The 18,264-nt window shown below is 45.4% G+C and overlaps 1 protein-coding gene across 4 annotated transcripts in view; it reads left to right on the forward strand.

Moving 5' to 3' along the window:
* LOC119460727 (cell growth regulator with EF hand domain protein 1-like) overlaps positions 1-16,063 on the forward strand; it is a 155,300-nt gene extending 139,237 nt beyond the window's left edge. For 3 of the 4 annotated variants that reach the window (XM_049673171.1, XM_049673172.1, XM_037721790.2), the window contains 4 exons: positions 9,853-10,060; positions 11,367-11,453; positions 12,668-12,777; positions 15,492-16,063. In XM_049673171.1, the coding sequence (XP_049529128.1) occupies positions 9,853-10,060; positions 11,367-11,453; positions 12,668-12,777; positions 15,492-15,655 (569 nt within the window). In that variant the 3' untranslated portion in view covers positions 15,656-16,063. Of the gene's footprint in view, positions 1-7,322; positions 7,399-9,852; positions 10,061-11,366; positions 11,454-12,667; positions 12,778-15,491 lie in introns of those variants that run through there. The other variant, XM_049673173.1, reaches the window with a different exon arrangement.
* Positions 16,064-18,264: the final 2,201 nt, after the last annotated feature.

Here is an 18,264-nt window from a genome sequence, read left to right on the forward strand (position 1 = left end):
CGTAGAGCAGCCTCCCACTTGTACACTTTTCTTTTCAACGATAGTGGTAAGGTCCCAGTAAGAATTTGGCAATGCCTGCCGTATGCACTCTAACCCAATTTTATTCTGTAAATTTCTCATGATCAGGGTCCCTTGTGAGTAATTCACCTAGATAAACGTACTCCTTTACACACTCTAGAGGCTGAGTGGCGATCCTGAATTCTTGTTCCCTTGCCAGGCTATTGAACATTATGTTTGTCTTCCGCATATTAATCTTCAACCCCACTGTTACACTTTCTCGGTTAAGGTCCTCAATCATTTGCTGTAATTCGTCCCCATTGTGGCTGAATAGGACAATGTCATCTGCAAACCGTAGGTTTCTGAGATATTCGCCGTTGATCCTCACTCTTAAGCCTTCCCAGTCTAAGAGCTTGAATAATACTTCTAAGCATGCAGTGAATAGTATTGGAAAGATTGTGTCTCCTTGCCTGACCCCTTTCTTGATAGGTAACTTTCTACTTTTCTTGTGGAGAACCAAGGTTGCTGTGCAATGCTTGTAAATATTTGCCAAGATATTCACGTATGCCTCCTGTACTCCCTGATTACACAATGCCTCTATGACTGCTGGTATCTCTACTGAATCAAATGCTTTTTCATTATCTAGAAAGCCATATAGAGAGGTTGATTGTACTCCGCAGATTTCTCTATTACCTGATTGATGACTTGGATATGATCCATCGTAGAATATCATTTCCTGAAGCCAGCTTGTTCTCTTGGTTGGGTTAAGTTAAGTGGTGCGCTGATTCTATTGGAAATTATCTTGGTGAATATCTTATACAATACTGAAAGCAAGCTAATGGGTCTATAATTCAATTCTTTAACGTCTCCCTTCTCATGGATGAGTATAATGTTGGGGTTCTTCCAGCTTTCTGGTACACTTGAAGTCGTGAGGCATTGCGTATAAAGGGCCGCAAGCTTTTCAAGCATGATATCTCCTCCATCTTTGATTAAATCAACTATTATTCCATCTTCTCCAGCAGTTTTTCCCCTGGTCATGTCTTTCAAGGCCCTTCTAACTTCATCGCTAGTTATAGAAGGATCCTCTGTATCCTGTTCATCACTACTTCGAATGAAAGTAGCTTGGCTGCTCAGGGAACTGTACAGGTCAGTATAGAATTCTTCAGCTGCGTTTACTATGTCATCGAAACTGCTGATGATATTACCCTGCTTATCTTTCAATGCATAAATTTTGCCTTGTCCTATGTCAAGTTTTCTTCTCACTGATTTCATGCTGCCTCCATTTTTTACTGCTTCCTCAATCTGTTCCACGTGGTAATTTCGGATATCCCTTACTTTCTTCTTGTTGATCAGTTTCGACAGTTCAGCGAATTCTATCTGATCTCTCGAGTTTGACACTTTCATGTTTTGCCGTTTCTTTATTAGGTCCTTTGCTACTTGGGAGAGTTTACGCCTTCGCGGACTTCATGACAGTGCCCACAGAAACAGTTCTGTTTTGTGTGCGTGTGTGATTTTCTTGTTTCCTTCCTTTTTGTTTATTCTTTATTTTCACTTATTTTTCTCTCTCTCTCCTTTCGCATCCCTTTACCCCTCCCCCGGTACAGGGTAGCCAACCGGAGATAACCTCTGGTTAACCTCCCTGTCTTTCCTTTACCTTTTTCTCTCTCTCTCTCTCTCTTACCTACTGGTTGCCTTGCTGCTTTACCTCCCACTTCAATTGCTGCTTCTGAGATCAGTCTAGTTACGGTTTCATTCGTTATCTCTATGTTGTCTTCATCTTCCTGTTCTAAAGCTGCATATCTGTTTGCGAGTACCAGCCTGAATTGGTCTACTTTTACCCTTACTGCATCTAGGTTGGCCTGTTTTTTTTTTCTTTTTTTTTTACTAATTTTATTTTTTCTCTCTTCAAATTGAGAGAAATCCTATACCTCACTAACCTATGGTCACTGCACTTTACCCTACCTAACACTTCTCCATCCTGCACTATGCTGGGATCGGTAGAGAGTATGAAATCTATTTCATTCCTTGTTTCTCCATTAGGGCTTTTCCAGGTCCACTTCCTGTTGCTGCGCTTCCTGAAGAAGGTATTCATTATTCGGAGCCTATTCCTTTCCGCGAATTCTACCATCTCTCCTCTAGTGTTCCTAGAACCGATGCCGTAGTTGTCAATTGCTTGTTCACCAGCCTGCTTTTCCCCCACTTTTGCATTGAAGTCTCACTTAACTACAGTATACTGAGTTTGCACCTTTCTCATTGCTAATTCAACATCTTCATAAAACTGTTCTATTGCTTCATCATCGTGACTGGAGGTTCGAGCCTAGGCTTGTACTACCTTTATTATATACCTCCTATTCAGCTTTAATTGTATCATATAGTTGTATCACATAATAATTGAGGTACTTTACTGTGCTCCTCCTTTTTTCTAAGACCAGCGCAGGTTTGGGCAAGTGGGAAGCAATATCAAGTATTGTCGTCCTGACTGAGAGAGAAATGAGAGAGAAATGAAAGGCACGGAGGTCAGCTTGAGGCGCGTCTAGGTTGCTATATGCTCTACGAAGGGGAAAGGGGGTTAGGAGATAAAAAAAAGAAAAAAAGAAAGAACGAACGGTGAACAGTACACTCTTAATCTCGCGCCAATTGGACTACTACTATAAATGGAACACATTTGCAAAATATTCCCACTTATACCTGGAACCTATAAGTGGAACAATATTAGGAGAGAGAGAGAGAGAGAAAGTGAAAGTTGCCAACTTTAATTGTGTGCAGGAGGTTATGAGGGCTAGGAGTCTAAAAGGGATATAGGTTCGAAAATGCAGATCCAAGATGCTCACGTGTTTGTGTTCGTCATGGTGTTCTTTCTTATAATTTAAATTCTGAGTTTGTATAAAACGACCTGCAGTCTTTTTCATAAGTTCTTGCGAAGTCGCCACCACTGTTGACAGAAGTGACCGAATCATGCCGTGAACCCAGTGCGCAATGATGACCCACTGCGGAGGGGTGCCAAGGTATAGCTGCCAGGTCTTCACTGCTCGCTCGATTACGCAAGAGAGAAGCCAAAAGCGCAAAACACGTCATGTAAAGCGTAAGAGTCGCGGTGCGCAGGCAGTGCCTGGCAAATGTAAATTGAGCGTGGACGCGTGCCAACACGCAGTATATATATGCAGCAAGCAGTTGACGTTGAACTGTTTCAAATCTGCATTTAGGATTGCGAAACAAGCAGGTAAGCTTGTTCAGTCCGTTCGCTTGCAATGTGAAACTGTCGCTAAGTTAACATAATGCGTGCCAAGTGAATTATGATAATAAATGCAACGACAAGCTTAGGTCGTCGGAACAAATTTGTCCCTCTCTCTTCTTACATTCACTACACGGGCGATCGTTGCAAGCACGCGCTCATATAAACGCTCTGGTTTATGCAGAGAGACAATCATCTGCACAGTGTTTGGATCGGGATGCGTTTGGTTATTACGCTGTATACGATGCGTGACCACGGTTGATCGTTTACGACATTCTGCAGCCGAGAATGCGCGGTGGCTGGTTTGACACGCCAATACGAAAAGAATGGAACCCCTTATTGTATCGCGAATTTCACGAGTATACTTTAAGAATGCGGGTATATCGCAAACTAATGTTAGTGCTCAAGCTTTCTTTACGAAACCTCCTGGACCCTTATAGAAGTTCACTGGACTTTACTACTGCTGTGGTCGTCGCCGCCTACCTTAAGAGGGCGGTCCTGCCATGATGTATACCAATCTTCTACGGCACGCCGACTCGCGGGTGAAGAAATGCCGGGATACGGAATATCAACCTGAAGACTATACTACGTGCCGTTAATCGAGTAATCGTGTACACGCATGCAAATACGACCTGCTATGTTTTAGATTTGTTAATATGTTTATTCACTTGATTTGTGTTTGTTACATCTGCTACACCTCTGCATACTGTCTGTCAAATATTAACGCATATTGGCATTGCTTACATGCCACCGCTGCCATCTGTCACCATGCGAGCCTCCTTGTGACTTTGGTGGTGCTATTGTACTTATGCGCTGTCACGACGGAATGAAACGCGATAGGGCAGAAATAAACAACAAAAATTAAATAAATTTATCTGTTTAGGGCTCCGGGTTAGTTTTTGACCAACAGGAAGTTTTTAACGTGCACCTAATTCTACGCCTTTCATTCTCAAAGGACGTGCAGTAGCACAGAAGGTTTTCTATAGAGTGCCTTCGCCCTCCGCACCACTCTAAAGCAACTAGATGAAAAACCTTTCTCGTTGCACAAGATCTTGGTACCGTGGTCTCGCATGTATCACAGCCGCAGAAGGCTACAAAATCGCTGCTGAGATACCCGAAGGCAACCGGACTGAGCGACTGTCGGTGATACAGCACTGAGAATTTTCCCTGCCACGGTGACGTCAACATTGGAGTTTCCCTCCTTTTCTTAATATTTATCTCCCCTTTCCGCAGTGCAGCGTGGCCATCCGGGCTCAGCCGTGGTTAACCTTGTGGGGTCTCACACGTGCTCTTGGGACAAAGGAACGACAACACAGTAGGGCAAACAATCAAAAGGGCATTTATTGCTCCTTTCATACACTAATGCCTGCTAGCCGAATTAGTACCCATAGAGCATTCACATGGGCGCGCGACAAATCGAGGAAGTCCGACACACCGCGACCGGATAGCGAGCGAATATGTTCGCCCCCATGTTATGACACCATCGCCTAGTCGTTCACGTGTACGATCACGCGAACAGTGGCACGTTCGAACGATCCGTGTTCGTCCATACCGGTGCCCCGCTCCTAGCCTCGCGAGACGGTCTCGCGAAGCAGGCCGGCGCACGCGCGAAACTGTCCGTGCGTGCTGCACGCCGACCCCAAGCACAAGACGAAGCGCCTTTTTCTTTTAGCGCCCAAATGTCCCCGCCGTTAGGTGGCGTTAGCAGCGCAACACTAGCGCCATCTCCCGTAATACTCCGCAACCACACCGACCGCCGTAAAGCCACGCGGCGAAGCCGGATTACAGGAGACGGGAGCCATGCGGGGAAAACAACATCTGGGGACGCGTGACAGTCGCGCATCCCCAAAACATCAATACCTTTCATTTATCTTTATCTCGCTCAAAATCTAAGTACACGAACGTGTCTTTGCATTTCGCCACATATTACGCCTGATTGCTTCAGTGTGACACGAGTGATCCAGGTGTATACCGGACGCTAAGCGCACTCTGTCTACAAAACTAAGCTGCTGTGAATAAAATCTTAAATGTATCGGGAATGTTAGAAAGACTGTAGTTGTCCTCAGGTGACTTCCTCGTGTTTGTGCGGGCAGATGATCTTCATATCTTCTTTTATATTCAACTTTACTACCCTCTCCTCTTCTGTCAGTTCCGAACGGCGAACCCGAAAGTTATATTACTTAACCCCTCTGCCTTTTATCTCTAATTTCCTTCTCTATCGAACGAAAAAGGCCTGGGCGCATTTGAGTATCGTATGTGTTGTGGCAACACGTGTGATTTAAAAAAATACAAGAAACAAGTTTCCAACATTTCTCCTGTCAATTTACCAATTTTAGCACTAACAGCAATTGCCTAATACCATCCTAATCTTGACCATTCCCCCGAAGTGGGTATACGCCATCGTAGAAGGAAATCCAATCCAAATCACGGGGTCCATTACCATCACCCTGGGACTGAAACAGGGTTTTCCGTCTTCTTTTGTAGCGTGAGCTAAACTGGCCGAGGTTGAGCAGTTTCGCGTGGCTCCTGGAGAGCCGTGCTTCGCATGCGCGAGGAGCAGTGACGTCACACGGCGCACAGCTGGCGCGCCCGGCGTTCGCGCTGGGCGTTTGCCAGTGTGGTATAGCCATGGAGAAGGAGAGCGAAATTTCTGCTCAGCGGCGCAGAAGAGCGGAAAAACTTAACTCATCGGATCCCGAAGTAGTTTCCGGAAATTAGCGGTTGAGCGTGGGAAGAGCGAACAGAAGAAGGCTAAACGTGCTGTGAGACACCGGAGCAAAGGAAGTATCGTCTAGCAAAGTGGCGTCGCCAGGAGGCTGAGCGACGTGCCCGACCATCTCAGCAGCAGCAACAACAAGACGCCGTCGATGACGTGAAAGCTCGCTAATTGACTAACTATACGGTGAAACTTGGCGAACCTTGCGCCATTAAACAACGTTCATTCGTTCAAAACTTAGCTAACGCGCCAGTGCGACTCGGACCTTCGAGACGGACTTCGTAAACAATCCGTTTGTATATGTGTGCGACGTGTGTGAAAGACTGTGGCACATGAAAGACTTGACGCTGGTAAGTAATGCCATGCGTGAAACGTTGAGCTTAGCGGCGCCGCTTGAGTGAGGCGAAACAGTGGCGCGGGTTTGTACAATGTGCGAGAACTTTCTCGTTAAGCAGAAGATTCCACTCTTTAGCGTTACCAATGGGTATCGTTACCCGCCCATGCCACCAGGTCTACCGGTTCTGAACGATGTGGCCGAACGCTACGTATATCCTGGCACAGCCGAGCTAAGCCACTGCTTTTTTCTTGATGTCTGCACACGTGCTCGTGCTTTCCCAATGACGTCGCTGATGTTCTGTGGAGAACAATTTTTTTGTCTCCAGGCGCCGGCTTGTAACGCTCGGTGAGTCGGGCATGTCCATACTTTTCTCGCCGCAATAGCAGCCGCCTCCTCATCGTTGCTAACAGCATCAGGTTGCCCCTCTCCTTTGTTCTGCAACTCGCTCATCTTGCGGACACCTCTCGTGTGGCAAATGGAAAGCGGGCCGCGTTACTGAAGCCATTCGACGACAGCCTTTAAGGCGCACCATCGAGAGGGACTGTTCGACAGGGACGTAGAACACTGGTCTCAGCCTAGCGGTAGTTGACCGCTAAATCATGATTATCATTATCAACCGATTTTTATGTGCAATGCAGGACGAAAGCAGCGATCTCCAATTTCCCCTGTCTGGCGCTAGCTGAGTCCAATTTGGGCCTGCAAGTTTCCCAATTGCGTCACCTCACCTAATTTTCTGCCGTCCTCGAATGCGCTTACCTTACCTTGGTACCCATTCTGTAACTCTTAATGGTCCACCGGTTATTTGCCCTACGCCTCACGTAGCCTAGCCAGCTCCATTTTTTCTCTAAATGTTAACTAGAATTTTACCAATTTTAGCACTAACACCAATTGCCTAATACCATCCTAATCTTGGCCAATCTCCTGAAGTGGGTATGAGCCATCGTAGAAGGAAATCCAATCCAATCCAAATCACGGGGTCCATTTCCATCACTGAAACAGGGTTTTCCGTCTTCTTTTTCTTCATGTCTGCACACGAGCTCGTGCTTTCCCAGTGGCGGCGCTGATGTTCTGTGGAGAGCGATTTTTTTGTCTCCAGGCGTCGGCTTGGAACACTCGGTGAGTCAGGCATGCCTATACTTCTCTCGCCGCAATAGCAGCCGCCTTCTCATCGTTGCTAACAGCATCAGGTTGCCCCTCTCCTTTGTTCTGCAACTCGCTCATCTTGCGGACACCTCTCGGGTGGCAAATGGAAAGCGGGCCGCGTTACTGAAGCCATTCGACGACAGCGTTGAAGCCGCACCGTCGAGAGGGACTGTTCGACAGGGACGTAGAACGCTGGTCTCAGCCTGTTAATCATGTTAATCATTATCAACCCATTTTTATGTTCACTGCAGGACGAAAGCCTCCTCCCAGCGATCTCCAATTTCCTCTGTCTGGCGCTAGCTGAGTCCAAGTTGTGCCTGCAAGTTTCCTAATTGCGTCACCCCACCTAATTTTCTGCCGTCCTCGAATGCGCTTACCTTCCCTTGGTACCCATTCTGTAACTCTTAATGGTCCACGGGTTATCTGCCCTACGCATCACATGGCCTGCCGAGCTCCATTTTTTTTTTCTCTAAATGTTAACTAGAATATCGTCTATCCTCTTTGCACTCTGATCCACACAGATCTCTTCCTGCCTCTTAACGTTACGTCTAACATTTTTCGTTGCATTCTTCTTTGCGCGGAATACCTTCCACCGCTATATAGTTACTGATAATTCACATAAATGTTTTCGTGTGTACACGCAGAGCTACGAAAAGACTTCCGGCTTTGCTTTCTCGAATAATCCCGGTAAATTTAAAGTATAACGAAAAGAATAGCATACTGTATGTAGTGCCCTCTGGCTGGCACCAGTTTTGCTGGGCAATTGAAACGCAGGTTGCAAATTGAAAGATGAATTCTACTTCTGCATGAGCTCGACGCAGGAGGCTTGTTTCTCATAGTTGAACACACCAAGAACGCGTAACTGTAGCCCACTGAGGGACAAAATGTGATTGGGAGTTTCAGAAATAGGGGGCCCAAGGTTAGGATACGTTATTGGACCGTGTACACTAGAGAACGCAAAAGGAGTACCCAAAACGCATGTGGCGTATGCCGACCTTCGGGCAGTCAGAAATAAATTATGAGATCTTCTTCTTTGTGGTGTTTTACGTGCCAAAACCAGTTCTGATTATGAGGCACGCCGTAGTGGAGGACTCCGGATTAATTTTGACCACCTGGGGTTCTTTAACGTGCACTACAACGCAAGCACACGGGCGTTTTTGCATTTCGCCTCCATCGAAATGCGGCCGCTGAGGCCGGGATTCGATCCCGCGACCTCGTGCTCAGCAGCGCAACGCCTTAACTGACTGATCCACCCCGGCGGTTCATAAATTATGAGATTTAATGTTCAAAGAAACACACGGCCTGCGAAAGACGGCGTCTAATTGTGTGCTTCGGGTTAACTTCAAACGCTTGGTTTTTTTTTTTTAGCGTGCACCCAAATCTAAGCACGTGATCGCTTTATGCATTTCGCCTCCATCGACTTGCGGCCGCGGCAGTCGGGAATCGAACCCGCATCCTTGTGCTCAGCAGCGAAAATTCATAAACACCAAGCCACCGCGAAAGCTGGTCACGAAGTCGATTGGATATGCTATTTTTAGATATTTCTAATGCCTTCTAGGAGAGCAAGTCTGAGTGTCCGTAACTTCACGTCTTTTTGCAACGCTCAAAGTGCAGACCGAGGGTGCGCACTTGAAATCGTTCTCTCGCCCAGGCTGAGAGAGATACGGATCTAAAAGAGAGGCCAAAGAACTGAAGCGGAGATTCGCGAAACTTCAAGGTTGTGCGCTAATTCGTGCAGTCTTAATATATAGTTCGCTAAAGATGCGCTAATTCAAGGTCATGTGAAGCGCAGCTGCTCGAAGCGGCGAGGAGCAGGTGCGTTTCGCCTGCGTTGGAATTAGAGCGAACGCAATTATGTCTGGTTGACTGCGTTGCGCAGTAAATGAACGAAATATATGCGCCTCTGCCTTGACATCGCCCCCCCCCCCCCCTCCCGCTAAGACTATTTAATGTCCTGACTTCTTCCGCTGATATATATGAAAAGGTAACATGGCACTTAGCTAATCCTGTTCAAATTTTGACTTCTTCAGTCATTGTTATTTGAATACCGGCTAGGTGTTTCTGTTCACCACTGCTGGAAACTGGGCGAGTCGTTTTGAAACGTGCAGGACAAAAAAAATTAGACTGGACGCGAGAAAGGGGTCGTGTCCAGCTCGTCTCGTGAACACGTTCAAAAATTCTGCACTGCATTTCTTTTTCTTTCTTTCTTTTCCAGCAATGATACCGTTATCCTGGCGCCCACAGTGTACAGCAAAATACAGGATTATAGGGAACACAAAATTAATATTTTGGCACTGATTACAGCTCAGGTTTGACACGTTATGCTGGTTTAAGTACGGATTACACGCTCCCTTTGAGAGTATAGACCATGCTGTAAATGAGCTTGCCCTCGCTATCTGATCGCGCGGCTCGCGCTCCTCATTTCAGCTCAGAATTCGCCGGTGCGTCCTAGGCCCGCCATGCTAGGCGAGCGCTGGCTGACCGCGTGGGTGCTCTTGGCCGCCGCGCTTTGGCCCCGGTACGCGGCGATCCCGGAGGAAGGCGACTCTGGTCCCATCCAGGAGGGCCCGACATTCGAAGAGCTCGAGGACCTCCGAAGCCGCTACAGCGCCGTCCAGATATCCAGGGACTCCGAGTACGTTTCGCAGTCACGTGAAATCTGTTCGGATAACCCTCGTGGAGACACCCCACTTGGCGTAATTTTACTAATCCGCCTAAACTAATACGTCAAGGGCAAGGTCGTCTTTGACGAAGGTTAGGCCCACGTATCAAAATGTCGGACAACCTGTCCGTGGCACATTACCCCTGTTCCTCCAACTTTCATTCCAGTGTTTCTACCTGTCGGCCCACATCTCGACTTTTCGATTCCCGTGTTTAAAAGTGGGGTTACATTCGGAGCACTTCCTCAACTACAACCAGTAGGTTAGCTTTCATGCAAATGCATGGCCTCCTAGATCTGGCATAGCGCGCAGTGAAAGACAGAGAGAGAGCTATGTCATACGTCCTACGGTTGTTTTTTACAAACATCATTGATCTTGTTTACAAACATTCAACTTATTTATAGTATTACTCAGACAAGACGCGGAAGAGTTCGTCGGTAGTGCGTTTGAAGTAGCTAAGAACGCACTTAACTACGCTCATGACGAAAACTACGTAATATTTTTTTTTTCGAGAGGGAAGCTACTTATGCAGCAGTAAACATTCGTTTTTATTCGCACACCACTGAGACTGCGGCATTATATAGAGAGGTGAGAACAGCCTACCCAAAGGCAACGACCTTTTCCCCATGAATTCGTTTTTCGTACAGTCCGGTCCTAATGTTTTTGATTATTACAGTGAGTGAACATGGTGACATTATATATATATATATATATATATATATATATATATATATATATATATATATATATATATATAACGCGGGAAGAGCACGCCACCAGGAGCACGTAGTTTGTGTTCGTTGAAGGAGAGGGCGTGATTGATACTATATACAGCACCTCGCATAGTTTCGAAGACATGCAAACGTGCTGAGACTGGCCGAATGATCACTTTGACTAAACCGATACGCCAAATACGAGGCATTCTAAATGTAAGGCGTTCTTATGTAATGACTGCAGATTATTCAGCAAAAGTTGTACACTCGTGAGTTTGCTCAGGAACTAGCATTGTCTGCGCAACCATACCGCGACTCCCTCGCAGCAACGTTATTCGGACCAATCATCACTTGCACCGGTCTCTCTCCCTCGAAAGTTTTGAAGTGTTGTTCGGAGTCTCGAGTATTCGAACGTAACAAATATACGACGATTTCGAATAGCGAATTCTCGAATCGAATACGAATCGCATAGCAAGTGCTATTCGATTCGTATTCGAATATCTCGTATACCCCTACACTAATAATCCTCTATGAAAACCTCAGCAATGTTTCTTTTATCCTCGCCCAGGCATATCAAGAGAGACCTGTCGCGTGTCTTGGCCTTGGCACAGCAGGGTGATCTGGACACCGAGGAAACAACGTTTTACTTTATGAGGTTTGTCATTCAATACGCCTTTGTACTTTACTTTACATGCAACTAAAGCATGCGTGGGACTATTCATGCGCCACGAACGTATTCAGTTCCGCAACAATCTGGAAACTCATGTCGACTGAGAAATGCGGCAGCATTTTCGAAGGTGTACATAGGGACGGATATTTATACCTCGTTCTGTTTGAGGAAAGAGGGAGGAAAGAGTGAATAAATAAAAAGAAGATTCTCGGTGGAGTTCTTCGCAAGGTACTAAGGGCGTTTCACACGCATCCTCACGGATTTAGTACATCACACACAACTCGTAATTACGGCTCTCCAAACATCGGAGTTCTCAAGCATAGTTCTGTGCAAAATCGCCTCAAATTACTCGAGCCTCTCATGAGCCGTCGGTTGCACGTTTAACATATGTTTTCGGTGGCATGCTCTAACGATTATTATAGATAAATACACAGAGAACCAATTAAACATTATGATGCTACGCGCGGGTATTTGCAATATTTCGGGGAGCACTACTTTTTATCTACGGCACCAAGTCGGCGTATTGTTATGAAATTAGTATTGTTACTGATATTTACAAGATTACCTTTTTTCTTCTTTTACTCGATATTGGACAACCCTTGTGAAGCATTATGGCTCCTCGAAGAATCATTCAACGAGAAATTTCTATCAATGCTGTAATCATTCCAGTGAGAGCAGTGATAGCGGGCGTTGCATAGATTGGAGGGTGCGAGACTTGTCGCTGTACCCTATAGAGGCTAGAAAACGAAGGAACATATTTTAATGAACTGTCAGATTCCCTTCAAGTGTACGAGGCGATTCAAAATATCAGATAAGGAGATTGTTATCTATACGCAATTGGTAGAGATAAGAAAGAGGAGGCTTGAAAGTTGCTGGAAGGAGGAATATAATACGTACGTGTGGACATGAAAGAAATTCACGTAACATTTCTTTTGGCACACTTATCAACATCCCGACGCAAAGGGATCATCTTTTAAATATCTATTCCTTGCCTCCTCCGTGAGACTACAACGTTTCCTGCTGAATATTCCAGCTACTCGGACAACCTTCGACCCTTTTCTCAGAGATTATACGCGTTCTATTAACTTGAAGGCACTCTGCCCCCCCTCCCCTGTCTTCCGCGAGGTGAAGTTGAATTTCCCGCTCTGCTGCTTAAGCCAGCGTGCGACTGAGATGATGGCGCCATCTGTGCTTCGTAGGATGCACGACTACGACGACAACAACCAACTTGACGGCCTGGAGCTCCTGCAGGCGTTCGACCACCTTCTTGAGCACAACAACGAAACGTCAACCGAGACGAAGTTGGTCGGTAAGCGACACTAACTTTGACAAGCACGGTCGTGGCGCACCTTTACTCTCGGGGGAAGGTTGCAGGGCTGAGAACATCTAGCAACGTCGCCGTTACTGGAAATGTCTCTCGGCAGACTGTTTAGTTAAGTGGACAGTCGCGTCGGCTGGAATAGTAATGGTCGTTTCTAGGGCGTGATCGCCGATAATAACGTACCGCTGCGTGTGCTGGCTCGGGCATCAACAAGACCAAAACGCAACTCATACAAAATAAAAGCGAAAAGGAACAGACAGGACGGACTCCGGTCCACTTTTTTCTTTTATATATATTCAAGTTTTGCCTTGGGTCAGTTAATACTTCATGTGCGGCGCCGAATGTAGATCAGTCTGCCACGTTCCAGTATACGTGTCACAATACACCGTCGCCGGTGTCTGGAACACATTAGTCGCATTGCTGCTGTCTGGTGGGCATACTTCCCTGTTGAAAACATTAATTCTGCAGTGAAGCACGCTTTTGAGGTAATCGTGTGTTTGCTGTACACCTGTTTATGCCCAGTGCTTTCCTGAATCCTTTTGCCGTTTACTTTGCAGAAGTGCTGAGACATAGCCTCCTCGAGTTTATCGAGGAGGCTATGGCTGAGATAACAACATGCGCACCACGGGTAGTTGCAAACACGTAACGAAATGGCCTGCACTACTACAATTCCTGCTTCGCAGCGCGCGCTCACGACGACTTGGTGCGAGCGCATTCTCATATGAACTGTTTATCTTTAAAGAGCTGCATCAAACATGACTGTTCAATGTCTTGTCCCAGTTACCCACCGCGCGCCAAGTTTTTTTTTTTCTTTTTTGTCAAGGGATAAAACTCTTTGCGGATAAAACATTGTATGTTGCTATAGCGGGAACCCGGAGAAGCCTTTAATATTTATTGTGTTGCGCTTAATTATATAGTTTGTAATTATTAATTACTAACGTCGGTATTATTATATTTACGGAATATTTCTCACCACTATAGGTTATGGTTACACAGAACACATTTGAAATCATTCAGTTTAATTTGGGGCACACTATCCCCTTTGTGTACATCTTTTTTTTCCACGTTTACGAGAAAGCCAGCGAAATATAAACGAAGGCGTTTGGCTTTTCGCTTGTGCGCCGCAACTAATTGAAAATTATATTTTAAAATGTGTTCTACAACCTATAGTATCGAAATATCTGCGATAAATATACCATGTGAAATGTAATATTAATAATAAACTAATTAAAAGCTGCCAAAAATTGTGAACCAGGAAGGCTGTAGTCTTCTTCAGCTTGATGCTAACAATTTGCATTTGATTTTTATAGCATAGAAGGCTTCGATTTCTTTTAAACTCTGCGCTTGCGCGGTATAGCTGGGGCACTAAGGACCTATATAGACAGGCCTTTGCTTCGGCGCGTCTGCCCAGAAACGTCATCCTCATCATATGCTTAATGAAATATTAGGTATTCCGCGGCCGCACAAGGGCCACATTTTGCGGTGCGGGCCGTACCGTGGATTTTAAATTATGGCGTTGAACAACCAACGGACTGTAAGAGACGCCGTAGTCTAAGGCTCCGGATTATTTCGGCCACGTCGAGTGAACCCAAATCTAAGCACACGCGCCTTTTCGCATACCGCCCCTTTTCAATTCTCGTTCTCCCTCCTGATGAGAAATAAAACTAAATTTAGTTGACGAAAAATCTCACACGTACAATTCAGCAGCACGCATAAAACCAATTCACATCAAACGTGCTGGTGCTTTCAGTAAAGCCGAAAGCGCTAATTTTATAAAATAGGTAATTGGGACAATACTATTTGGGAACGATACGCATTAGGTTCTTAGGGATCCTCAGCGAGGGCAGAATGTCCTTGCACAGGTGTATATTGACTTAATCCATGAGGTTGTTCTTGTGCTTTTTAACCTTGTCCGTGATGTGCCTTAGTTTTTCCCCAAATATTTCCGGGATTACTAATGAACACTGATAAGTTGACTGTGTACGATGGGTTGTTAGGAGGTAAACTAAAGACTATTCACAATATTGGGTGAATAAATGCCAGTTAAAGCGATTTGATTTAATTTTGTTTGTTATGAATAGACTGACTAGGAGGCAGGGAATCCAATCCGGGAACTTGTACTCAGCAGCACGAATACATAGCCACTGAGTTACCGCGGTAGGTTACCGTGCTTTTTAAGGGGAGACAGAGAGTCATCAAAGGATTCATAAAGTTGGTAAAGCTGAACTGATACCCCAAGAAGGCCATTCAGACCGCGTGCAGCCTGTGGGTTTTCGTGTTTCGAGACTCGTTCTCTGTAGACGTTTTGTAGACGGCCTTGTTTAGACTTGTTCTTTCGTCTATAGAAAGTACGCACTATACAGAGAATGGTCATCTACAGAGAATGGTCATCAAGTACGACTATACAGAGAATGGTCATCATTAAGTCTATTCGCTTCGGTCTTGTGATACACAGACTTCCGAACGGGTTCCTGGCGATAAGTCTATGGACGACTATCTACTGAAAGTGCAAAGCTTAAGTCTACATCTACAGGCTGTCTGTAGACATTCCATACACATCACAGATAGCATTTAAAAAAGTCTACAGACTTTCTGCAGAGTATCTAAAGGTGACCTTGTATAGATCGCCATTCTTTATTGCCTGATGACTATAAGTGGGTGAATTGTGTTTGTGTTTTTCTGTGCTTTGTAACGTGCTTCAGCGATGGTGGACAACCTGCTGACCGTCGACGTCAACGACGACGGTCTTGTGTCCTTTCCCGAGTGGCTGTCGTACATCCGGAACGTCAAGTCCACGGAAAACAACGAAAACGGCGGTGGTGTCGCAAGCCACGAGGCGGCGAAGCACTCTCATACGGATCAGTGACCCGAGGACAAAAAAGAAGACCTGCCGCATCTCGTCCGCTTTTGTTAAAAATGCGCCGGCAGCATGGAAGCTAAACAAAACACTGCGAAGTCATGCTCGTGAAAGTGCCCGGACAGTGACGTCAGATCCCCTTGCGTCGTTGTTTGAAAAGTTGTTATGCCAAGGTTAAACCGCATCCGCTGTGTACTCTGAAACTTTCGAGGGACCGTATCGGTGCCTTCGCCTTCTTTTGGTTGCGTCGAACCTTCAGTTAGTCAATTCTGCAGTGTAAAATACTTGTACAGCAGGCGGAGGCCGCGTGTGACCACGACCACTTCTCTCTTTCCTCCACGCAGAGCAGGCGGAGTTGGTTGTTTCTGTTCGTAAGGGCCACAAGAGAATGACGTGTGGCTGCGTTTTTCATTCTGATTCACATGTCTTAATTGCAGACCACACGGTCCTGATCATGTTCAACATCACAACAAAGCTTTCAGCGCACGCGCATATTTTGAGTGCTTCAATGTTTGGTCGAATTAAGCACCACCTTCCTGCCACGGGAAGCTTACTTAGACAGGTGATAGTCTTATTCCGTCTCTTTAACACGGGTTCCTCGCCACAACGAACAAAGCGAGAGAGGCGGTCCGAAAGGGCTTTAGACAGGCGGATGCGTACGCTTGCCTCTTTCGTGACACGAGTACAAAAAAAAAAAAAAAAATCATTGTACAAATCTGCAAACTGCTGCATAGTCCGAGCAATATACTGTAGATGTAGTTGACATCAATTTTCTAGGAAAAGGCGTTCTAGATGTAGCGAATTTTTTGGATGGCGTACCGGGATTTCTCCGTAAGGAGAGCATACAGAGAAGCGGTGTTACGTCGTGTTAGGAGACATGAAGCACACATGTTTGTTCCAGCAAGAAGTAATAGCTTATTGCAATGATATATATATATATATATATATATATATATATATATATATATATATATATATATATATATATCTGTGAATACGTAGAAGGATATTTTTTTAGTTGAGCATATACAGAATTTTTAACAATCGCCATTGGCAGAGAGCATAATTCTAGTCATTGAGCTGGGCTACTCAGAGGCAGACATTACTTGCACGAAAATCTGAAAGGCACAATCTATTAACAAAAATTAACCACTTAAACTAGTAATTACTTCACAGTACATATTGAAATTTACGAATTGTAGCCGGTGAATTCGCAAGGTGTAGCCACTTGGAACACATTTTCAGGATGACGCCATGCAGTTTCGAGATATTCAAAGTGTGCGACAGAATACATAAGATTTAAAATTTACTTTTGCTTCAGTGCATACAACGGCGCTTTGTACGTTAACAAATTAAGTGGAAGAATGGTGCATTTTTCTGCTCACGGCGCATATCACGGAACCCGTGCGATCCTTAGAAGTCTCTCCGAGTGAATATGCCTTGCAAGCTCATCGGCTACAATTAGTAAGTTGCAGTACACCTGTATGGGCTGTAAAGTAAATAATTAAAATGTTAATTGGTGAATTTTTGTTAATTGATTGTGCATTTCGATTTCTCATGCGAGTAATGTCCGCCGTTTCGTGTAATCCAGCTCAAGGACTACAATTATGCTATCTGCAAAATGTGAGCCTTAAAAATTCTGTAGGGTTTAAAAACAGAAAAAAAAACAAAAAAAAACGTATAGACAACTTGGGCGACCGGGTAGTTATGAAGGAGGAGTAGATTTTATAATGAAGAGAAAGAAAAAGTCTGCCTGGAGAGCGTGTCTCTAGCCTGCTACTCCTCACTGGGGTGGTAGGTGATTATGATATGGTACAATGAGCTACTATATACAGGTTGTCCAACACGCGGATGTATGCTTTAGACACACTACACGCAGGAGTAACCTTGTCCACGCAAAACGTTATCGCACAAACACATTTCACACTGTCTTCGCGTCTCACAGGTCCCAGAGGCGACCGTCTAAGCCACTCTCATAACAAAATCATTGTACAAATTGTAATGAAACTTTATTGAGGGGTAAGAAACTGAGGTGGAGAAAGCTGGTCCTGCTTCTTCACTCGTCGATGAGTATACACTCCTCAGCCATGAAGTTCCAGCAGCAGTCACGGCCCATCGCTTCCGCTCCAGCCGTAGCTAGTTGTGCAAGCTCGAGCTTGACAGTGCTGCTTCTCACTGGTCTAAGGTATACGTTTAGGAAGACGTGGTAGGTTCGTGGGGGCTGGCTGCTGGTCTGCCGAGTAGGCAGCTTAGGTCACGGGTTGCCCCGGATAGACAACTTGCTGCTGGCTGCTGTCTAACGCCTAGTAGGGAACTTCACTAAGATAGGGGGCACGTGTCTACGGGAACAGACAACTTCGGCACCGAGTACGTGCAAGTGGGTATACGCCTTGGCCAATACTCCAGAATGAATGTGCCGCTGGGGCACAAAGGATATGCAAGCTTAATTTATAGTCATGTGTCGTAATTTCCTCTCCATACACCTCTCAACATTCTTGCACACAACAATTGCATCATACATCACCATAGTCCCAGTGACGCAGATAGCCTAACTATATACAGGCGACAAGACTGTGCTTGTGTCATTCCTACTGCTGGTACCTCACGATAAGTCAAAC

Source organism: Dermacentor silvarum, chromosome 8, assembly GCF_013339745.2.
Source record: "Dermacentor silvarum isolate Dsil-2018 chromosome 8, BIME_Dsil_1.4, whole genome shotgun sequence".
Classification (NCBI taxonomy): Eukaryota; Metazoa; Arthropoda; class Arachnida; order Ixodida; family Ixodidae; genus Dermacentor; species Dermacentor silvarum.